The sequence below is a fragment of the Papio anubis genome, chromosome 6, assembly GCF_008728515.1.
Source record: "Papio anubis isolate 15944 chromosome 6, Panubis1.0, whole genome shotgun sequence".
In the NCBI taxonomy this organism is placed as follows: Eukaryota; Metazoa; Chordata; class Mammalia; order Primates; family Cercopithecidae; genus Papio; species Papio anubis.
Window position 1 is genome coordinate 109,864,026 of NC_044981.1, and position 16,723 is coordinate 109,880,748.

Genomic DNA, 16,723 nt, shown 5'->3' on the forward strand with positions numbered 1-16,723 from the left:
CTCTGAGGCCCTCATTCCCAGCTCTCCAAGTGTTGCCTGCTAAAGACTCACAGCTGAGCCTCTCCCCAGGACTGGTCCTCAGCCCCGGGGATCTGCCTTTCTCAAGTTATACCTCCTCCCAGGGCCACCCCATATCCAGCAACTGGCCAATACCTGGATGCAAAGTCCCAGCCCCTTGCCTTCATTTAGGACATCTCTGAAAGACTCTCCTAGCTTCAGCTACATAATTGCATGAGTCCAGCATCTCCCAGTGTCCTATTCGTCTTCTCCACACTTAAAAGTTTTCAGTTCTTGAGACCACATGCTAAAAAACCTCCTGCTGATAAAATTGCTTCTAGAATTTGTTTCCCTGTTATCCTGACCTATGACACATGATATAATAATAATACCAAAGTCAGATGCAAATACAGACATGTGAAAGGGAAATTATTCTGTGGATTCATAGGTGAGCCAATTCCCATAAACATTTCCTGCTCTATTGAGGAGGCTTAAGCAGTAGTAAGATGGGCTGAGAATGAGGATAGACAAGGTTGAAGAACTGGGGATAGGCGGTCAAGTTGTCCCTGGATAGAACTCTTTATAGTTTGTAGCTCAGGAAGATAACTGAGCATCATGGCCTAGCTTGGAGGTGCTCTATCGACCAGCTGGATTCTGGCCATGTCATTTTTAATATGGTACAGGGGGAAAGGGAGTAAGGAGGGTTTCATCTGACTTTGGCACTTGCTTGCTGAGATACCCATTTCTGACACGGCTTCCTCATCTGTGAGTTGGGAATTGTGTCTACATTACCTATCTCCAGATAGGATGTGATATGTAAAGTTATTCTGGAAACCCTAATGGGCAATTTGGACATGAGAGTAGAATGAAGTAATTGAAGGTATGGGCTTTTGAGGCAGACAGATATCCATGTTCCGCGTTTAGTGTCTGTGTCACCTCAAGAAAGTTGATGAACCTCGTTTGCTCCAGTCTCTTTACATGTAAAATTGGTGAGGGTAGAGGATATTTCCTCACATGGTTATTGCAAAGTTTTAATTAGATAATATGTATAGTGAATATATGCAACATATGGCTGCCACATACATTCTAAGTAGAACATAGATATCTATTATTATAAAAAGTGACCTTTAAAATTATTCATTACTATACAAATAAATTTTAGCATGTGAGGTGGATTGACACTCAGGAAATTTATTTGTGACAACCACCAGCTGCTGTCTCTTGTGGAAGCCCCTGCAGCTGCCGCTGTGGCCACAGGTTTTGGAGTCCAGTGGATCTTCTATTATGAGGAACGTGGCTAATACCATGCTAGATCTGAAGCAGCCGAAAGCAACAGCACCACCTGGTGCTCTGTTCGGGATTAACCACTGAGTGCAGGTCTTCCAAGTGGCTCATTGAATTACTTGCTGGGGGTTGAATTTGAGATTGGAATTTCTAACATTGGCTGTTCAAACTCTATGATTTGACCTTATTTCTCAGGTTCACTCTTTCAGGTGCTTGCTGTTTTTCATTTCATCTCCATCTAAGATTTATGACTTTTGTTGTTAAAATTGTAGCTCTCTTTACATCTTCTCAAGGAGACAGGCAGTATAAAATATAAGTGAAATTGTGTCAAATTATTGTATCTGTGCTTGGATATTGAGAAAATAATATATAAATCTGTAATATAAATATGTAAATATATAAATATAAATATATATTATGTGAGAGAGAGAGAAGGAACATTTAGATCACAGGGTGAGAGAAATAAGAAATAAGAAATAATATTATTTATTTAAGAAAAAAATTTCTTATATATAAGAAATAATAAAATAAAAAATAAGAAATAAGAAATAATATTAGCAGTAATTTGAAATGCAAAATCCCAAAATGTGAAAAGGTAAGATTGTAAAATCCTGAACCTACTTAAGACAGTAATTTGATGAAAAGCAACGACCAAACTTTGAAAGCACTCTCTGAGAACAGTCATGTTTATTTGAGAGAACGGTGGGTTTTTTAAAAGTGTAGACTAAATGTTGGACATAAAATATATGAACACTGTGACCAGCTTTTCTCCCTGCTTCTCCCCTATTCCACACAAAAGAATGTATTTTGAATGGTTGAAACTCTTAGGATTGAAATACAGTTTCAGGTTAAAATAAAGTGGTTGTATGAAGGTAGTATTTCAGGGCATTTTTCAAGACTCCCTTTCTTTCTCTTGCCCTGGTATTGCTAAGAGCTCATGACAGGAAAATATTTCTTAGTTTTGGTGGCTTTCTTGCAAAAGCGGGAGACACAACATTTTACAGGAGGGAGCTGGCTACATGTGGCAAGTTTGTCCAGCCTCAGCTTGAAGTCCTTCTCAAGGCTTCTGTGCTCTCTGAGATCAGTTGTCTTCCAAGAGATCAGTTGTCTTCGTGTTTTCATTAATATATACCTTTATATGTAATTCAGTAGGAAAACTCTTAGATGTACAGGCAGCATTTTCTCCTTGGCTTCCATCATAGCAAACAGTGGGAGGGTAGGCTTTCATGTTTTCTACCAGAATAATCTTTAATCATGTAGCAGTGATAGTTTTTAAATCTACTAATATATTTCTTGTCACTGTTCTTAACTTTTCTTTGCATATACAAAACCTGGACTGTGGTGTAATTCTTTTTGATTACTATTTTCCCCGCTGGACAATCAGGAACCAAACCCATCCTCTCAGATTGCATCCACAGCTGGTCAGCAGAATGGCTGGGACATGTGAGGGGCACAGTGGAATTTATTAAATAAGTGAATTAAATAATCAGCAAATCGATCTGGTCAAAATTAGATTAGGGTAAGAGTCTGATTATTTAAACACTGGTCATTATTCTGTAACTCTTCAGCCCTCATTCTAGTTTCTAGATTTTTGGCATATTTCCTCACCCCCACTACTCTTTAGCTTCCTTGTTCACATCCACGTTAGTGATCTTCTCTGTGTATGTGGCATGTTATTTGTGAGAACCCAAATGAGAAATGTATACAAAACATGAATAAGTTCAAGTGCTATACAGATAAGAGGTAAAAGGTATTTTCATTACTTTACTATCCGATCACTGTCTTCTGCAACATTATACACAAAAATAGAGGAAGAAAAAGGTATCAGGAAAAAATCCACAAAAGTTCTGCTTGAAACTATTCCAATGTGGTCTTGATTTAGAACTAAAAGGTTTGAAGTGCCACAATAAGCTGTGCTGTTTTTCCTCCCGTTGTATTGATTGCTTCATTCCCTCTGTTGTGATTATTACCCTCTGAGTGCACATCTCCATCCCTGCACTTCTGTGTGATTCACACAACCCTTTTTCTGTAAGTCTTTGTTTTCAAACTCAGAATCTTTTGGATTTTAGAAACGTAATTTGATACACATACTATTTATTATGGTTCACTCTCAATCAGGGTCTGTGGCAGCACCTTGCAATCAAAGACGTTGGTACTTCTGCAGAGAAAAGTATGAATTTTCACATTAAGTGGGATAATGAAAGACTATAAATAGCGTTTTCTCAATTCAGGTCATTTTTTTTGCTACCAAATTATTTACTACAGGTCAATTTTTTGCTACCAAATTATTTGCTACAAAGTTACAAACTTGAGGCCCGTCCAAGGCTTCAAGGCTGATGCATCTGTCCCCTCCTCTTTTCCACACCCCGACACATATGAGACAAATTCTTCGTGAGATGACAGCATTTCCACATTGTTGTTGCCCTAGAAGCCAACCCAGTGCCTAGTACATTTTCTAATATGTGTGTCCTTGTATAACTGCACCACTGTGACAGATATATTAAAATTTTGTAAATTTTAAGATTTTTAAAATATTTGTTTTTTAAAAAATAGATTTTGCTTTATAAAGTTCTAAAATATTATTAGAGGTTTAGAATTGTAAGATAAATCGAACACACTATCAGGATCTATACACCCTCTCCCACTCATACCTGCCCACCACATAAGGCCAAACTTTCCAGATTTGAATGACATAATTTCAGACATCATAAGATATTTTAATTCATAATCGAAAAATTGTGTAATTTCTATATAGCCTTTCAGCAGAAGTCTCAGATTTACTATATTTTGTCACTTCTCAAATAGATATATCTCATGGTAAAGGATTTCTGCTTAAACAAACATAAATTGTGTTAATAGCCCAATATGGTAATAACTGTAGAGTCATGTATTGGACAATAATAACTCAGTTTAAACATTGATAGTCATAGTAATGTTATATATGTTTTCAAAAGTTTACACTGGTTTATGCCCATTGTCATACATAAATGAAAAGTTTAGGTAGAGGTTGTCAACTGGGATGATTTTTACCCCCAGCAGAAATTTGGCAATGTCTAGCGATATCTTTGATGGTCAGACTAGGGTGTAGGGTACTACCAGCATCTAATGTGTAAAGGCCAATGACGTTGCTAGATATCCTCTAATGCTTAAGACTGCCTCCCATGACAAAGAATCATCTTCCCCAAATGTCATTATTGCTGAGGTTGAGAAACTCTAACTTAGAAGCTGAGATAATTATATTCCTTTCATTCTATCTGCCTTAGATTTAAAGTGAAATGGTACATTTTGCAAATGTAACTTTAACAAAATTAGACTCTTTCAATCTAGCCACTGGTTTTAAATACAAAAGAAAAGCAACTCCAATTCTGAAAGTCTTAAGAGCAATGTAAGTCTTTACTGACATTCACTTGAAAAAAAAATTTGAAGCAGTCATTAGAGGACTCTACACAGGCAAGACTCCCTAAAAATTCTCTTATCTTTTCCCTCAAGCCCACAGCTGTAGATAGCTATTAATTTTCTCTCCTCTTCTCCTCTGTCCCTTCCCATCAATCCATGTCAGAACTCATGTAGAGTAACTTTGGTTGCCTTTGTTCTTTGCAATTTTTAATCCATTACTTGTCTGATTAGAAGAGGAAAAGCCTAGGAGACAGGCCCAAACAATTAAGCCTAGAATCTTTTCATTATGGAAAACAGAGTGAGGCAGGAGGAGAAGGACCCCTCCACCCCCACCACCCACACACACATGTAAATGCCTTTATTTCAGTTAGCCTTTGCTGTGTAACAAACTGCTCCAAAATTCTGTACTTAAGCCAATCACAATTCATCCTTCCTCACAGTATGTGGATTTGCTGGTTAGTTCACAGTTAAATTTGGATGGTTTCATAAGGACACATCTATAAGACAATATACCAGGCAGGGGGCTGATCTTTAGGAATGCGATATTGAGAAAAATGCTTTCTTTCCACAAGGAATTTGTATCAAGTATGTATGGATGTGGGAGAGAGGAGGTATCAGAAGCATCAGCCTTGAAGTCTCAGGCCTCAGTTTGTTGACTTCCCTTGGGTTCACCTGTGGCTGAGTTCACCTGCAGGGCTGACTGAGCTTGAAGATCCAAGGTGACCTCATTCACGTGCCTGGTGGTTAGTTCTAGCTAACAAATGGGACATCTGAATTCTTGCACAGATGGAAACATTTTCTAATATAAACTGCTTTCTTTGTACAGGGGTTTTAGGATGCAGATCCAGGACAGCTAAAACAGAAACTTTACGACTTCTTAAGGCCTAGATCAGATGACATAAAGTCATTTCTGCTGCATTATTAATTAAACAAGTACCGTACGAGTTCAGATTCAAGGGGAAGGGAAATTGATTCTACCCCTGGATGGGAGGAAGGACAAAGTCATCATAAAAAGGATACATAGTTGGACCAGAGGATTTTGTGGCCATAATTTAAAATCTGTCCTCTCGTTGCTACTGTTTTTTTCTTCCTGCATGGAAAATACATTCATCCACTCTCAAGGTATCAAAATCTCCTGCAGCCTTCGGTTTGGCATCAAGCTCTAAGTCCTGTGTTGCATTGTTTGCATCTTGTCCAGATAGAGATGAGGTTCCTCAGGTGAAATTTCTCTCAATCCATAGACCCGTAAACTAAAAAGAGAAGTTACCCACTCCCCACTTCTTCAACATGGAGTGATGAGGCAGGAGTGCGGTCACTGCAATAGATGCTTCTGTCCAAGGGGCGAGAGAATTGAACAGAGGGAGCAATTGTGGTCCAGCCATTCTGAAATCCAGTGAGCCGCATGTGGCCAGTTCCTTTCATCCAGGGGCAAGGCATGTTCCTTGTTATCTTGGTAAGAAATAGCTCAGGATTGTGACTGATAGTTTCCTTAGCCTTCTTCCTAGCCACACAAAGTTGTGGTTCCAGTCTCCTGTTCATTCGGAATGGTATTGTCCCTTCAGTGAAAGCTGTGGCTTCCTAAAAACTTGTCTGTAGTGCGTTCTGTGCACTCAACTTTGCAAAAAAAGATTTGCAAAGTAAGGAAAAGCTTCAGGGTAACAGCAACTCAAAGGTATGACTATTGTTGAAAACTCAGAAAGTGTTTGACTTATTTAAACTCCACATATCTCAACTTGAAAATCTCAACTTTGAAACAAATATTGGACACAGATGAGGTTGCTGTGGGCAGTGCTCCTTAAGATGCTTAGAAGCTGGTTTGTCTAGTTGGGAAGGTCAAACTGGGCGCTACCTTAAATCTTTCCAAATGCTCTCTTTTTCCCGAGCCTTATTGAGGTATAAGCGACGAATACAACTTATATATATTTAAGTTGTATAGTGTGATGGTTTGATGTACATATAAATTGTGAAATGATTACCAAAATCAAGTTAATTAACACATCTATGACAGATAAATAAAGAAAATGTGACACACACGTACAATTGAATATTATTCCTCCATAAAAAATAAGGAAATCCTACCATTTGCAATGATGTGGATGAACCTGAAGGACATTGTGCTAAATTAAATAAGTGAGATACAGAATGAAAGGTACTATGTGATATCATTTATATGCTAAACAAGTCAAACTCTTCTTGAGTTTTTAACAATAGTCATACCTTTGATTTGCTCTTACCCTGAAGCTTTTTCTTACTTTGCAAATCTTTTTTTTTTTTGGAAAGACTAGGAATAACAAAACATCTTATTTTTCAATTCATCATATCCTAGGCCTCTGTGTTTCCTCTGCCTTGTGCCTGCAGATGAAACAGCTCATTTCTGTCTCTTCCAGCACCTTATAATGTGTAGCTAAAAGAAGCCAATGGACACTGTCACCATTCTGCAAGGAAATCTCCCTAGCCAGAATCATGAGTTCAAGTTACTGCAGGTGACAGAATATATAATATACAAAATACGTACGGCTCTTTCTCCAATTTCCAATGGCGGTTCCCTCACTGCTCAATCAGCTTCCACTAATAGGCTCTTCGTGTCCTTCCACTCTCCTTCCCCTATTTGGTCCCAAGGCCAACGCCGTATGTCTTACTTAAATTTTTGTTAGAGCAACAGCACACTCCCGGTAGCAATTTCTGTTTTGGTTAGCCTTTCCCGTGCAACAAACCACCACCAAATCTTAGTGGCATGGAGCAACAACAGTTTAGGATTTCTCATGTTTATGTGAGTGGGCTGAATGTTCCTTCTGCCAGCTGTGCCTGGGCCCATTCACATGGCTGCATGCAGCTCCGGGGAATCAGTTGGACTGGCAGGTCCAGGGCAGCTCACTCATGAGTCAGGCAGCTGTTGCTGGCTGCCATCTGAGGTACCTTAGTTCTCCTCCAAGTGACTTCTTTTTTTTTTCTTTTTTTAAGCTGTATTTTTACTCGTTGAAACGCTAGGTGAAATCAGGGTAAAGTCAACTAAAGGAGAAATGGTTGTTTCATTCATTTGTACTTAAACCAGCCAAAGTAGTACAAATGTCATTATGATGCAGCAAATACAAGACCTCTTTCTACAAATATTAACATAACCAACAAATCAGGGGCTATAGTAAAACAGAGCCAAAAAGGGTGAGGACATCAAAGAAGTATGTTACAGCTTAACCCTTTACCTCAGTAGAGTTTTAAAAAAATAAGTAAAGCCTCCCAATCCCCCAAAATAGGAATATACCTTCATCACACCAGTTTGTACTTTTATTACTTATTCTTGAGGTTTAGAATCTATCCTCCAAGTGACTTCTTATTCACAAGGATCTTAGACCAGCTTCCTTGTGTAGAGGTCTCAGAGCAGAGTTGAATTCCAGTATAGCCAAAGTGGAATCTCAAGTCCTCTTAAGGCCTAACCTCAGATGTCACTTAAAATCACTGCTTTCATATTATTGATCAATGCAGATCTCAATGCCAGCCCAGACTCAAGGTCTGGGGAAGTGAGACCACATCCTAAGAGAAGGGGCAATAAGATCACATTGCAAAGGATGTGCTAATCAAAATGGGAAGGATTTCTGGTCGTATTTGGAAATCCGCCTGGTCCTGTAAATGTTTTTCATTCATATACTCAATTTTAAAATTTTAACATTGAGTAGTTATATGCACCTGTAAATTGTTCATTTTACTGTGTTGGACTATTCAATATACTTTAGTCCCTACCCATATATAATAAAGTTAGTGTTGATTTTAGCAACTGTAGATATGCAATCCGTATAATTGTGATCCCAAATCAAGTCATTTGACTGTGGCTGGTAATTAATAATCATTACCTTGTCACTCCATGCCTTTGCTGTTGTGTTCCCCCTTTGTAGTCACATCATTTGGTTGTGGGAAGAAATTCAATCTGCATTTGTCTGTTTTTTCAATTTCATTCCAATATTTTATTGAGGTGTATTTGCCTGCATCAAAAATGATGAAAAATCTTTATTAGATACTACCAGGAACGATATGATTTTAAATGTGTGATTTGTTTTAAATTAACATTTACATTTATATTTTTAGATAATTTAAATCCTTAAGACATTTATTTAAGCTATCATTATCATTAAAGCAACCTATCAGGCATAATAATCTGCAAAAAGAAAACCCCAAAAAGTTTATCATAACCTACTGCAATTTCCTGTAAATGTATCAATGCCTGGTACCATTTATTTATTTATTTATTTATTTATTTTTGTCAGAGATTGCAAGTTCATGCTTACCTATATATATTTACATAAACAGCATTTCTTTCTTCTTAGTATTAGTTAATTAATTAACTTTTGAGACACAGTTTCACTCTGTCTCCCAGGCTGGAGTGCAGTGGCATGATCTCGGCTCACTGCAACCTCTGCCTCCCAGGTTCAAGTGATTCTCCTACCTTAGCCTCTCGTGTAGCTGGGATTACAGGTGCCCACCACCATGTCTGGCTAATTTTTGTATTATTCATAGAGACAGAGTTTCACCATGTTGGCCAGGCTAGTCTCAAACTCTTGATCTCAAGTGATCTTCCTGCCTGGGCCTCCCAAAGTGCTGGGATTACAGGCATGAGCTGCAGCACCCGGACTCTTCCTAGTATATATATATTAAATGTGATATTAATTACAGATGGATACTTCTAGAAATTTACTATTTTGCTCTTTATGATAGTTTATGATTCTGGTGCAAATACCTTATGCATTATTATGTACCTACTAATACGTGAAATGCTATATCTCTCAGAAATAAATTATTATGGAAGAATGTATTCAATATATTAAAATATACTAATTTCATTTACTATCTGAATTTTAAACATACCATCCATTAAGTGGATATTGTCATTTATTTTAATACTTTTGTAATTTAGTAAATCTATTTAAAAGTTAGTGGTCATAAGACCCTGTGACACAGTTTTACATCACAAATTTGGTAAATTTGTTGTGTATGGTAAAATTAAAAGTATATTTAATATGTTTCTAGACAGTATATTATTTGTGATTGATTGCAACGGCTGCACAATAACCCAAGCCACCTTTTATTATGATCGCTGGGCTTCCAGGTACATGTTTAAGTCACCTGGAGAAAACCACAATTGCGTAGTACCCACAGGTGACTATTAGTATGACTCATCAGGAAGAAAATCATGAACTATCATCAGCTGTGATCATTTCTTAATAGTCATATGGAATCACAGTTGCTAAATTGGGCCTCATTTGTGTATTTGTTGTGTGTCATGATCTTGCCCTGAAATGGCAAAACACTGAGAAAATATCTAAAAATGGGCAAAGAAATACAGAAATTGAATATCTCAGCCAGAACCCTTTATTTTTTTACTCATTTCTACAGAGGGATATTACCTTATGATATTACCCAGAGCTAGGTGTTTATATAGCCTCAGCAGACTCCAGTTCCTGAGGTCTGTAGGACCAGCTGCTTTTGAAATAGGGAAAGCAATGCGAGCCTCAAGGATGAAGGACCCAGAGAGTTTTTGGAACTCGTTTGTGGTTGTTGCTTTTAATGTTACACAATCTGGCCTTTAGGAACCTATTACGATTTAGGTTATAGGAGAGAAGGAGAATTTGAACCAATTCTACCCAGTAATAATCACCCACACCAAAAACTGGTCTTAAATCAGAGCCTATTACAGCTGTATAGCACCCACACTATAGTGTGGCTTCCCCAGCCCCACCTCTCCTCTACCCTGATGCTGCTGTCATCTCATCCATTTTATGATGCCTTTGCTATTGGTCTAAATTCTCATAACTCTTCTCAAGCAGAAAAGTTGTAGACAGAAACATTGTTAATAAAGTTGTTACTTGTTAAATATATTTAAACTGTTTTCTTAAATATAATGACATATAAAGTCATGTGTAGCTTAATGATGGAGTTATATTCTGAGAAATTTGTCTTCTAGGTGAATTCATTGTTGTGGGAACACTGTAGAGTGTACTTGCACAAACCTAGAGAGTATAGACTATTACACATCTAGGCTACATGATATAGCCTGTTACTCCTAGGCTACAAACTTGTATAGCATGTGACTGTACTGAATATTGTAAGCAATTGTAGCACATGGTAAGTATTTTGTGTATCTGAACATGTCTAAATATAGAAAAGGCAATGGGTTACCTAAGTATAGAAAAGGCAATAGTGGCAGGAGGTCACTAGACAACTGGAATTTTTCAGTTGTGTTTATAATCTTATGGCATTACTGTCATGTATGAGGTTTGTCATTGGCCGAAAAATCATTATGCAGTGCATGACGGTACTTAAGAACTTCATAGACCTTGTCATGAAGGTTCATTTTGTTCCTTGTCAACAGCACTAAAAGGAAATGTTATTGCTCGTTAAACTTTTAACACAAGTTGATAGACATTCGTTGCGTGTTTCTGTTACTTCCACAAATTAAACATTTTATGTTCTTGGTATCAGGTTTAACTACCAAATCTTGGGAGTAAGTTTTTCAAGTTTTACATAAAAAATGAGGGTTTGCTGAATAATTAGAAAAATTTTTTCTTTTAGGAAAATAGTAAGTAAAATCAGAAAAATATTTACTTAGAATTCAGCTAAGTCTGATAATACAAAAAGTGAATTGTAGGACCTTGTAAAATCTGTTTTTGCAACCATAGTAAAAAAGGAAACACGTAAAGAATTTGACATTTAAATATACGCTGTGCTACAAAAAAAGATAATTTGAGGATTCTGAAAAAAGGCCAGTTAGCTGAAGTCTAACTATAAACTCAAAGATTTACCATCAGAGGAAATTGTTACAATAGTATTGTTATTTCATTAAAGGTTATAATAGTGAAAATATAACAATTTATATTAAGAAGTAATATATCATCAGATTATATATTTAATTTTATGACAGTATACATTAACATATTATACCAATTTATATTGACATTTTTAAGCAGTGGTATTTTGTGATGTTTATAAAAGAATATATAATCTCAAGTTGAGTATAAACAATTTACATATAATCTGTGTTTATTTTAGATTTTGAATTGGATTTTATGCATTATAAAGTTCCAAATTCCATCAAACCTACCTTGATTAGTTAAGATCATTTTGCTGCTACCTAACTTTATTTATACAACCTAAAGTTTCTCAGGATAAAAAATTTGAACTACAAATTTATAATTTTCATGAGATTAATATTTGATAGATGAATGTGGTAATTTTTATGCTACCCTTGAGTGACAGTATAATGGCAGAGTGTACTACTAGATTTCTGAAGTCTACAGCATGGCTCTGCCACTGGATGACCTTGGTAGTTCAGTGTCTTGACAGCTTTGTATGTAAAATGGGCATTATAATAGTTCCCGCTCATAGATCTGTGACAAGAATTAATGGATTAGTACATATATCATATTATATGTAATATATGATAAATGATAATTAAAATATAAAGTGATTGATTTATCTAAATGTCAGTGCCTGGTATACAGGAAATGCTACTTATTTTTATACTGATTTGTTTTTTATATACACTTGAAAATTAAAGAGCATGTTAAAATATATTAGAGGTAATGGATTCTGTCAGTTTTATAGATAGATTCAAAATTTCTCCAAATTATAAGGTTTTGTATTTATTTTCTTCAGTCATTCATTCTTATTGGTTGTACTTGTAGGCATTGGGAACCAAGTTGCTGTCCTCCTGGGCTTTACATTCTAGTAGACAAGCAAATGGTCTGGGCTGAAGCACAGACAAGGTCAGAGACAAAGACAGAGATTTGAGTATCATCCCTCAAAGGCGAGGGATTGAAATTATTTCTTGTTTATGCCCCCCACAACATAGTGTTTACTAGTTTGTTAACAGCTGACATGCTGGTAGGGTGGATAAAATTCACTTCTTCTTTTGAAGGTATTAAACTACTTCTCTGTGGCTTTTATCTCTTTTTTTTTAACTTTTATTTTATGTGCAGTGATTACATGTGCAGGTTTGTTACATGACTAAATTGTGTGTCGCTGAGTTTTGTGTATGAATGATCTTGTCACCTGGTTAGTGAGCATATTACCCAATAGATAGTTTTTCAACCCACACCCCCCTCCCAGGATACAAAATCAATGTACAACATTTGGTGGCATTTCTATACACCAACAACTTATAACTTGAGAGCAAAATCAAGGATGCAACCCCATGTACAATAGTCACACACAATAAAATACCTTGGAATACACTAAAGAGATGAAAGATCTCTGCCAGAAGAACCATAAAACACTGCTGGAAGAAATCATAGATGATACAAACAAATGGAAAAGCAACCCATGCTTATGGATGAGAAGAATCAATATTGTGAAAATAGCCATATTGCCCAAAGCAATCTACATATTCAGTGCTGTTCCTGTCAAACTACCAACATCATTTTTATCTCTTCAAACCTCTAATTAAAGCCTTCACAAACCCTACCTCTTTCCCTTTCTATATTAGTTTCCTCTTGTTACCTAACAAAGTACCACAAACCTTGAAGTTTAAAGCAACAATCATTTATTATCTGCAAATGTTTGCATGTCAGGAGTCCATGCAAAGCTTAGCTGCATTATCTGTTCAGGGTCTTGCAAGGCTATAACTAAGGCATCAGCTGGATTTCATTCTTATCTGGAGGCTCAACTATGGAAGAACCCACTTTTGGGCTCTGTCACCATGTTAGCAGAATTCATTCCCTGTGACTGTTTGACAAGGGCCTGGTGCCTTGCTTGCTGTTCAGTGAGATTGCACTTCGCTCCTGAAGAGAACCTCAAGTTCCTTGCCATCGAGCCTTTCCAAAGGAACTTCACAACCTGGCTGGTTGCTTCTTCTAGGCCAGCAGGAGAATCTCTCATTCCAGTCAGCTAAGCTGGAGTATTATAAAGTAACATGATCACAAGTGTGGCATCTCATCACCGTTGTCATATCCTATTGGCTAGACACAAGTCACAGGTTCTGCCCACATTCTGCCAGCATAAAAATGGGGACTCCATGTGGTGGGAATTTTTGGAGGTCACTCCAGGGTGTAGTCACCACACTCCCATCTGGATGAAGTTCCTTTAGTGCTACATGTATACGGCTCTTATTGCATTACTCTGTAACCCTCTGCTATTAATAGCCCTTGCTTGTCCATTTCCACCTCTAGATATTTTATATCAGAGACCTTGCCCTATTCAGCCCTCTGTATTCCTTTGCACTTAGCATAAAACTCAGCACTTAGTGGTCTTGGTGAATTTTTATTTTTAACAGGTTTGTTGAAGTATATGAATTTTAAATAAGTGGACGAAGGTAAACATAGGGCTAACATATGGCAAATTTTAAAGCATTTGCAGATAATTTTAAAAGGAATAGTCTATATGATTATACAGGTCGACTTTTGTTGACTTTCCCCTTCAAGACAATAATTGGTAAAATGAATGAGAAAACTATTTCACAATTCCTTCCAGATTTGTATAACTAGGACTTTTTCTCATTATACAACTTCATGAAATATTACATTATTTAACCAGATTTCTTTTTCCTTCTAGACGAGCAAGAGATAGTACAAAAACGAACTTTCACAAAATGGATCAACTCTCATCTGGCCAAGGTAAAGGAAACTACCCAGCATTACGAGTTTACTTAGGTTGAGCCAGTAAATCATTCAATGTCCAGTATAACAAAATGCTTGTGTCCCCGTTGTCACTGTTGCAAATAATGATACTGGCAATCTTACTGGTTGGTCTAGCTGTTACCTAAGAGTGGAATTTGCTAACATTGCTTCTGGGAAGAAATGAACTTATAGCTAGAGTGAAGAGCAGTTACTTCATGTCAGTTCTGTGAATCTTGAGAAACTATTTCATTCAATTATTTTTTCTAATACTAATGTGTGTGTCATATCAAAAGGAGAATTTGTGCTGGATTTTCATTTGTGTGTGTTTGTTCCTATTTGGAACACAAAGAAGCTATAAGTGATCTGTGCTAAGCAAAAGGTTTTTTCTAAAGAGATTATGATAGTATCTCTCATCTCTGGGGCTTTGATTTAAAAAAGTAACCATGGTAATAGGATATGAAAAGGCTAAAATCATTCTAGTATTATCCCCACTGTCATTCAATGATACTAGGTGACTATATGTCTATATATTATAATGTCTTTGAACATAAATACTAATATAAAATAAATCTTAATCTTGATACAGTATAATAAAATTGATCTCTTGTACTGCTGATGAAAAAATAAGCAAACCAAGAGACATCATATTTGTAAAAATACATTCAGATGATGGGACAGTTGTGTCTGAATTCAGTTAGAGGATTTGCTGATAATTTTTAAAGGAGTAGTCTATATGATTATGTAGTTGAAGTTATGTGGACTCTCCCTTCAAGACAATAATTGGTTAAATGAATTAGATGATAAAGCAATTTTATCTTCCAATTCTTTATTCTCACTTTTGCTGAGAGTGGTGCCTGTAGTATGTAAAGCAAAACCCTATAGGCAGGTTTTGATCAGGGGCTTCCCCAAAGCCATTTTGATAGTGCAGAAGCAAACAAAGCATGACAGTTTATTTTAGTCCCATTCTACAGATTCACTGCTTACTTTGTGTCTATGCTAGCCTTTGAAGACAGGAAAAAATTAGTAAAACACTTTCCCAGGCCTCGAGAAGTTCACAATCCAGCCATGAAAGCAGCCTAGAGTGACCTGTCTAGATACAGGATAAACCAGGGTCATCTCTCCTATGCTTTCTTTCCCAAAGCCACTTGATGAGAAGGGAATTTGGCCCAGTAGTTGCCCCACAATCTGCTCTGTAAAAAGGCAGTGGATACATAGGACTGATGACTTTGGGGCTTATTTTTTAAAGTCTCAGTTGGTCACACCTGGCCGCTATTTGTACTACAGAATTGTCATCAATTGGGGAAAAGTTGTTTTTTTAATTTTTCCAAAATGAAAAGTTATTGTTTTTTCATAGTGTAAAGAGGTTACCTAATTGAAAATAATGTTAATAACGTAACTTTTAGAAAGTGTAAAGAAAGTAAAAGTAATCTTAAATCACATAATCCAGATACAGTCATCATTAAGATATTGGTCAACTGTATTCTACACACAGTTTCATATAAAGTGGTTTTATAGGATATTGTTTTGGAGCATCTATTTCACCCAACATGTCAATCCATGACAATAGATAGAAATATGTAATTATTGTAATGGCTAAATAAACTTGGTCATGTTTATCTGTGATGAGTTAGCTAGTTGCCTGTTGAGGGTTATTTAGGTGGTTTTCAGTTGTTTCATATTATATAAAATACTACAGTGAAATTCCTGAGCATACATTGTTTGAAAACTTATATGATATTTTCTTCTTAGGATAAACTTCTAGAAGTGGGTAGTCAACAGCTATGCACAATTATGATTTTAATATATTCTTTCTTTTTCTTTTTTTTTTTTTTGAGATGGAGTCTGGCTCTGTTGCCCAGGCTGGAGTACAGTGGCTGGATCTCAGCTCACTGCAAGCTTCGCCTCCCGGGTTTACGCCATTCTCCTGCCTCAGCCTCCCGAGTAGCTGGGACTACAGGCGCCCGCCACGTCGCCTGGCTAGATTTTGTATTTTTTAGTAGAGACGGGGTTTCACCGTGTTAGCCAGGATGGTCTCAATCTCCTAACCTCCTGATCTGCCTGTCTTGGCCTCCCAAAGTGCTGGGATTACAGGCTTGAGCCACCGCGCCCGGCCGATTTTAATATATTCTAAGATGTTCTAAGAATCCCCATTTCCTTGCACTATTAAAACATCCTTCAAAGTTTTTAACAGTTAGGGGTTGGAACCCAACCCTGGAATTATAGCAATGATGAGCTTGTTTCCCCTTTCATATTTGATGTTTCCTTGCATGGTAATCCTGGTATACAAAGCTGTGTGCTTTGAAATGTTTTCAGATAAACTGACAACCAAACCATTTATGAGTTAAATTTACCATTTCCAAATATAGCTTTAATAATAGGTAGTGGCAAGTTTAAGAACTGGGGTGTTTAGTAGAGAAGAAAGGAAGTTGATCCCTCTCTCCTAAAGT

At 36.8% G+C, this 16,723-nt stretch overlaps 1 protein-coding gene across 19 annotated transcripts in view; it reads left to right on the forward strand.

The window, feature by feature from the left end:
• SYNE1 (spectrin repeat containing nuclear envelope protein 1) overlaps positions 1–16,723 on the forward strand; it is a 523,271-nt gene that overhangs the window by 81,520 nt on the left and 425,028 nt on the right. For all 19 annotated transcript variants that reach the window (XM_021936839.2, XM_031667714.1, XM_021936840.2 and 16 more), the window contains one exon: positions 14,212–14,273. In XM_021936839.2, coding sequence (XP_021792531.2) covers positions 14,212–14,273 — 62 coding nt within the window. The remainder of the gene's footprint in view (positions 1–14,211; positions 14,274–16,723) is intronic.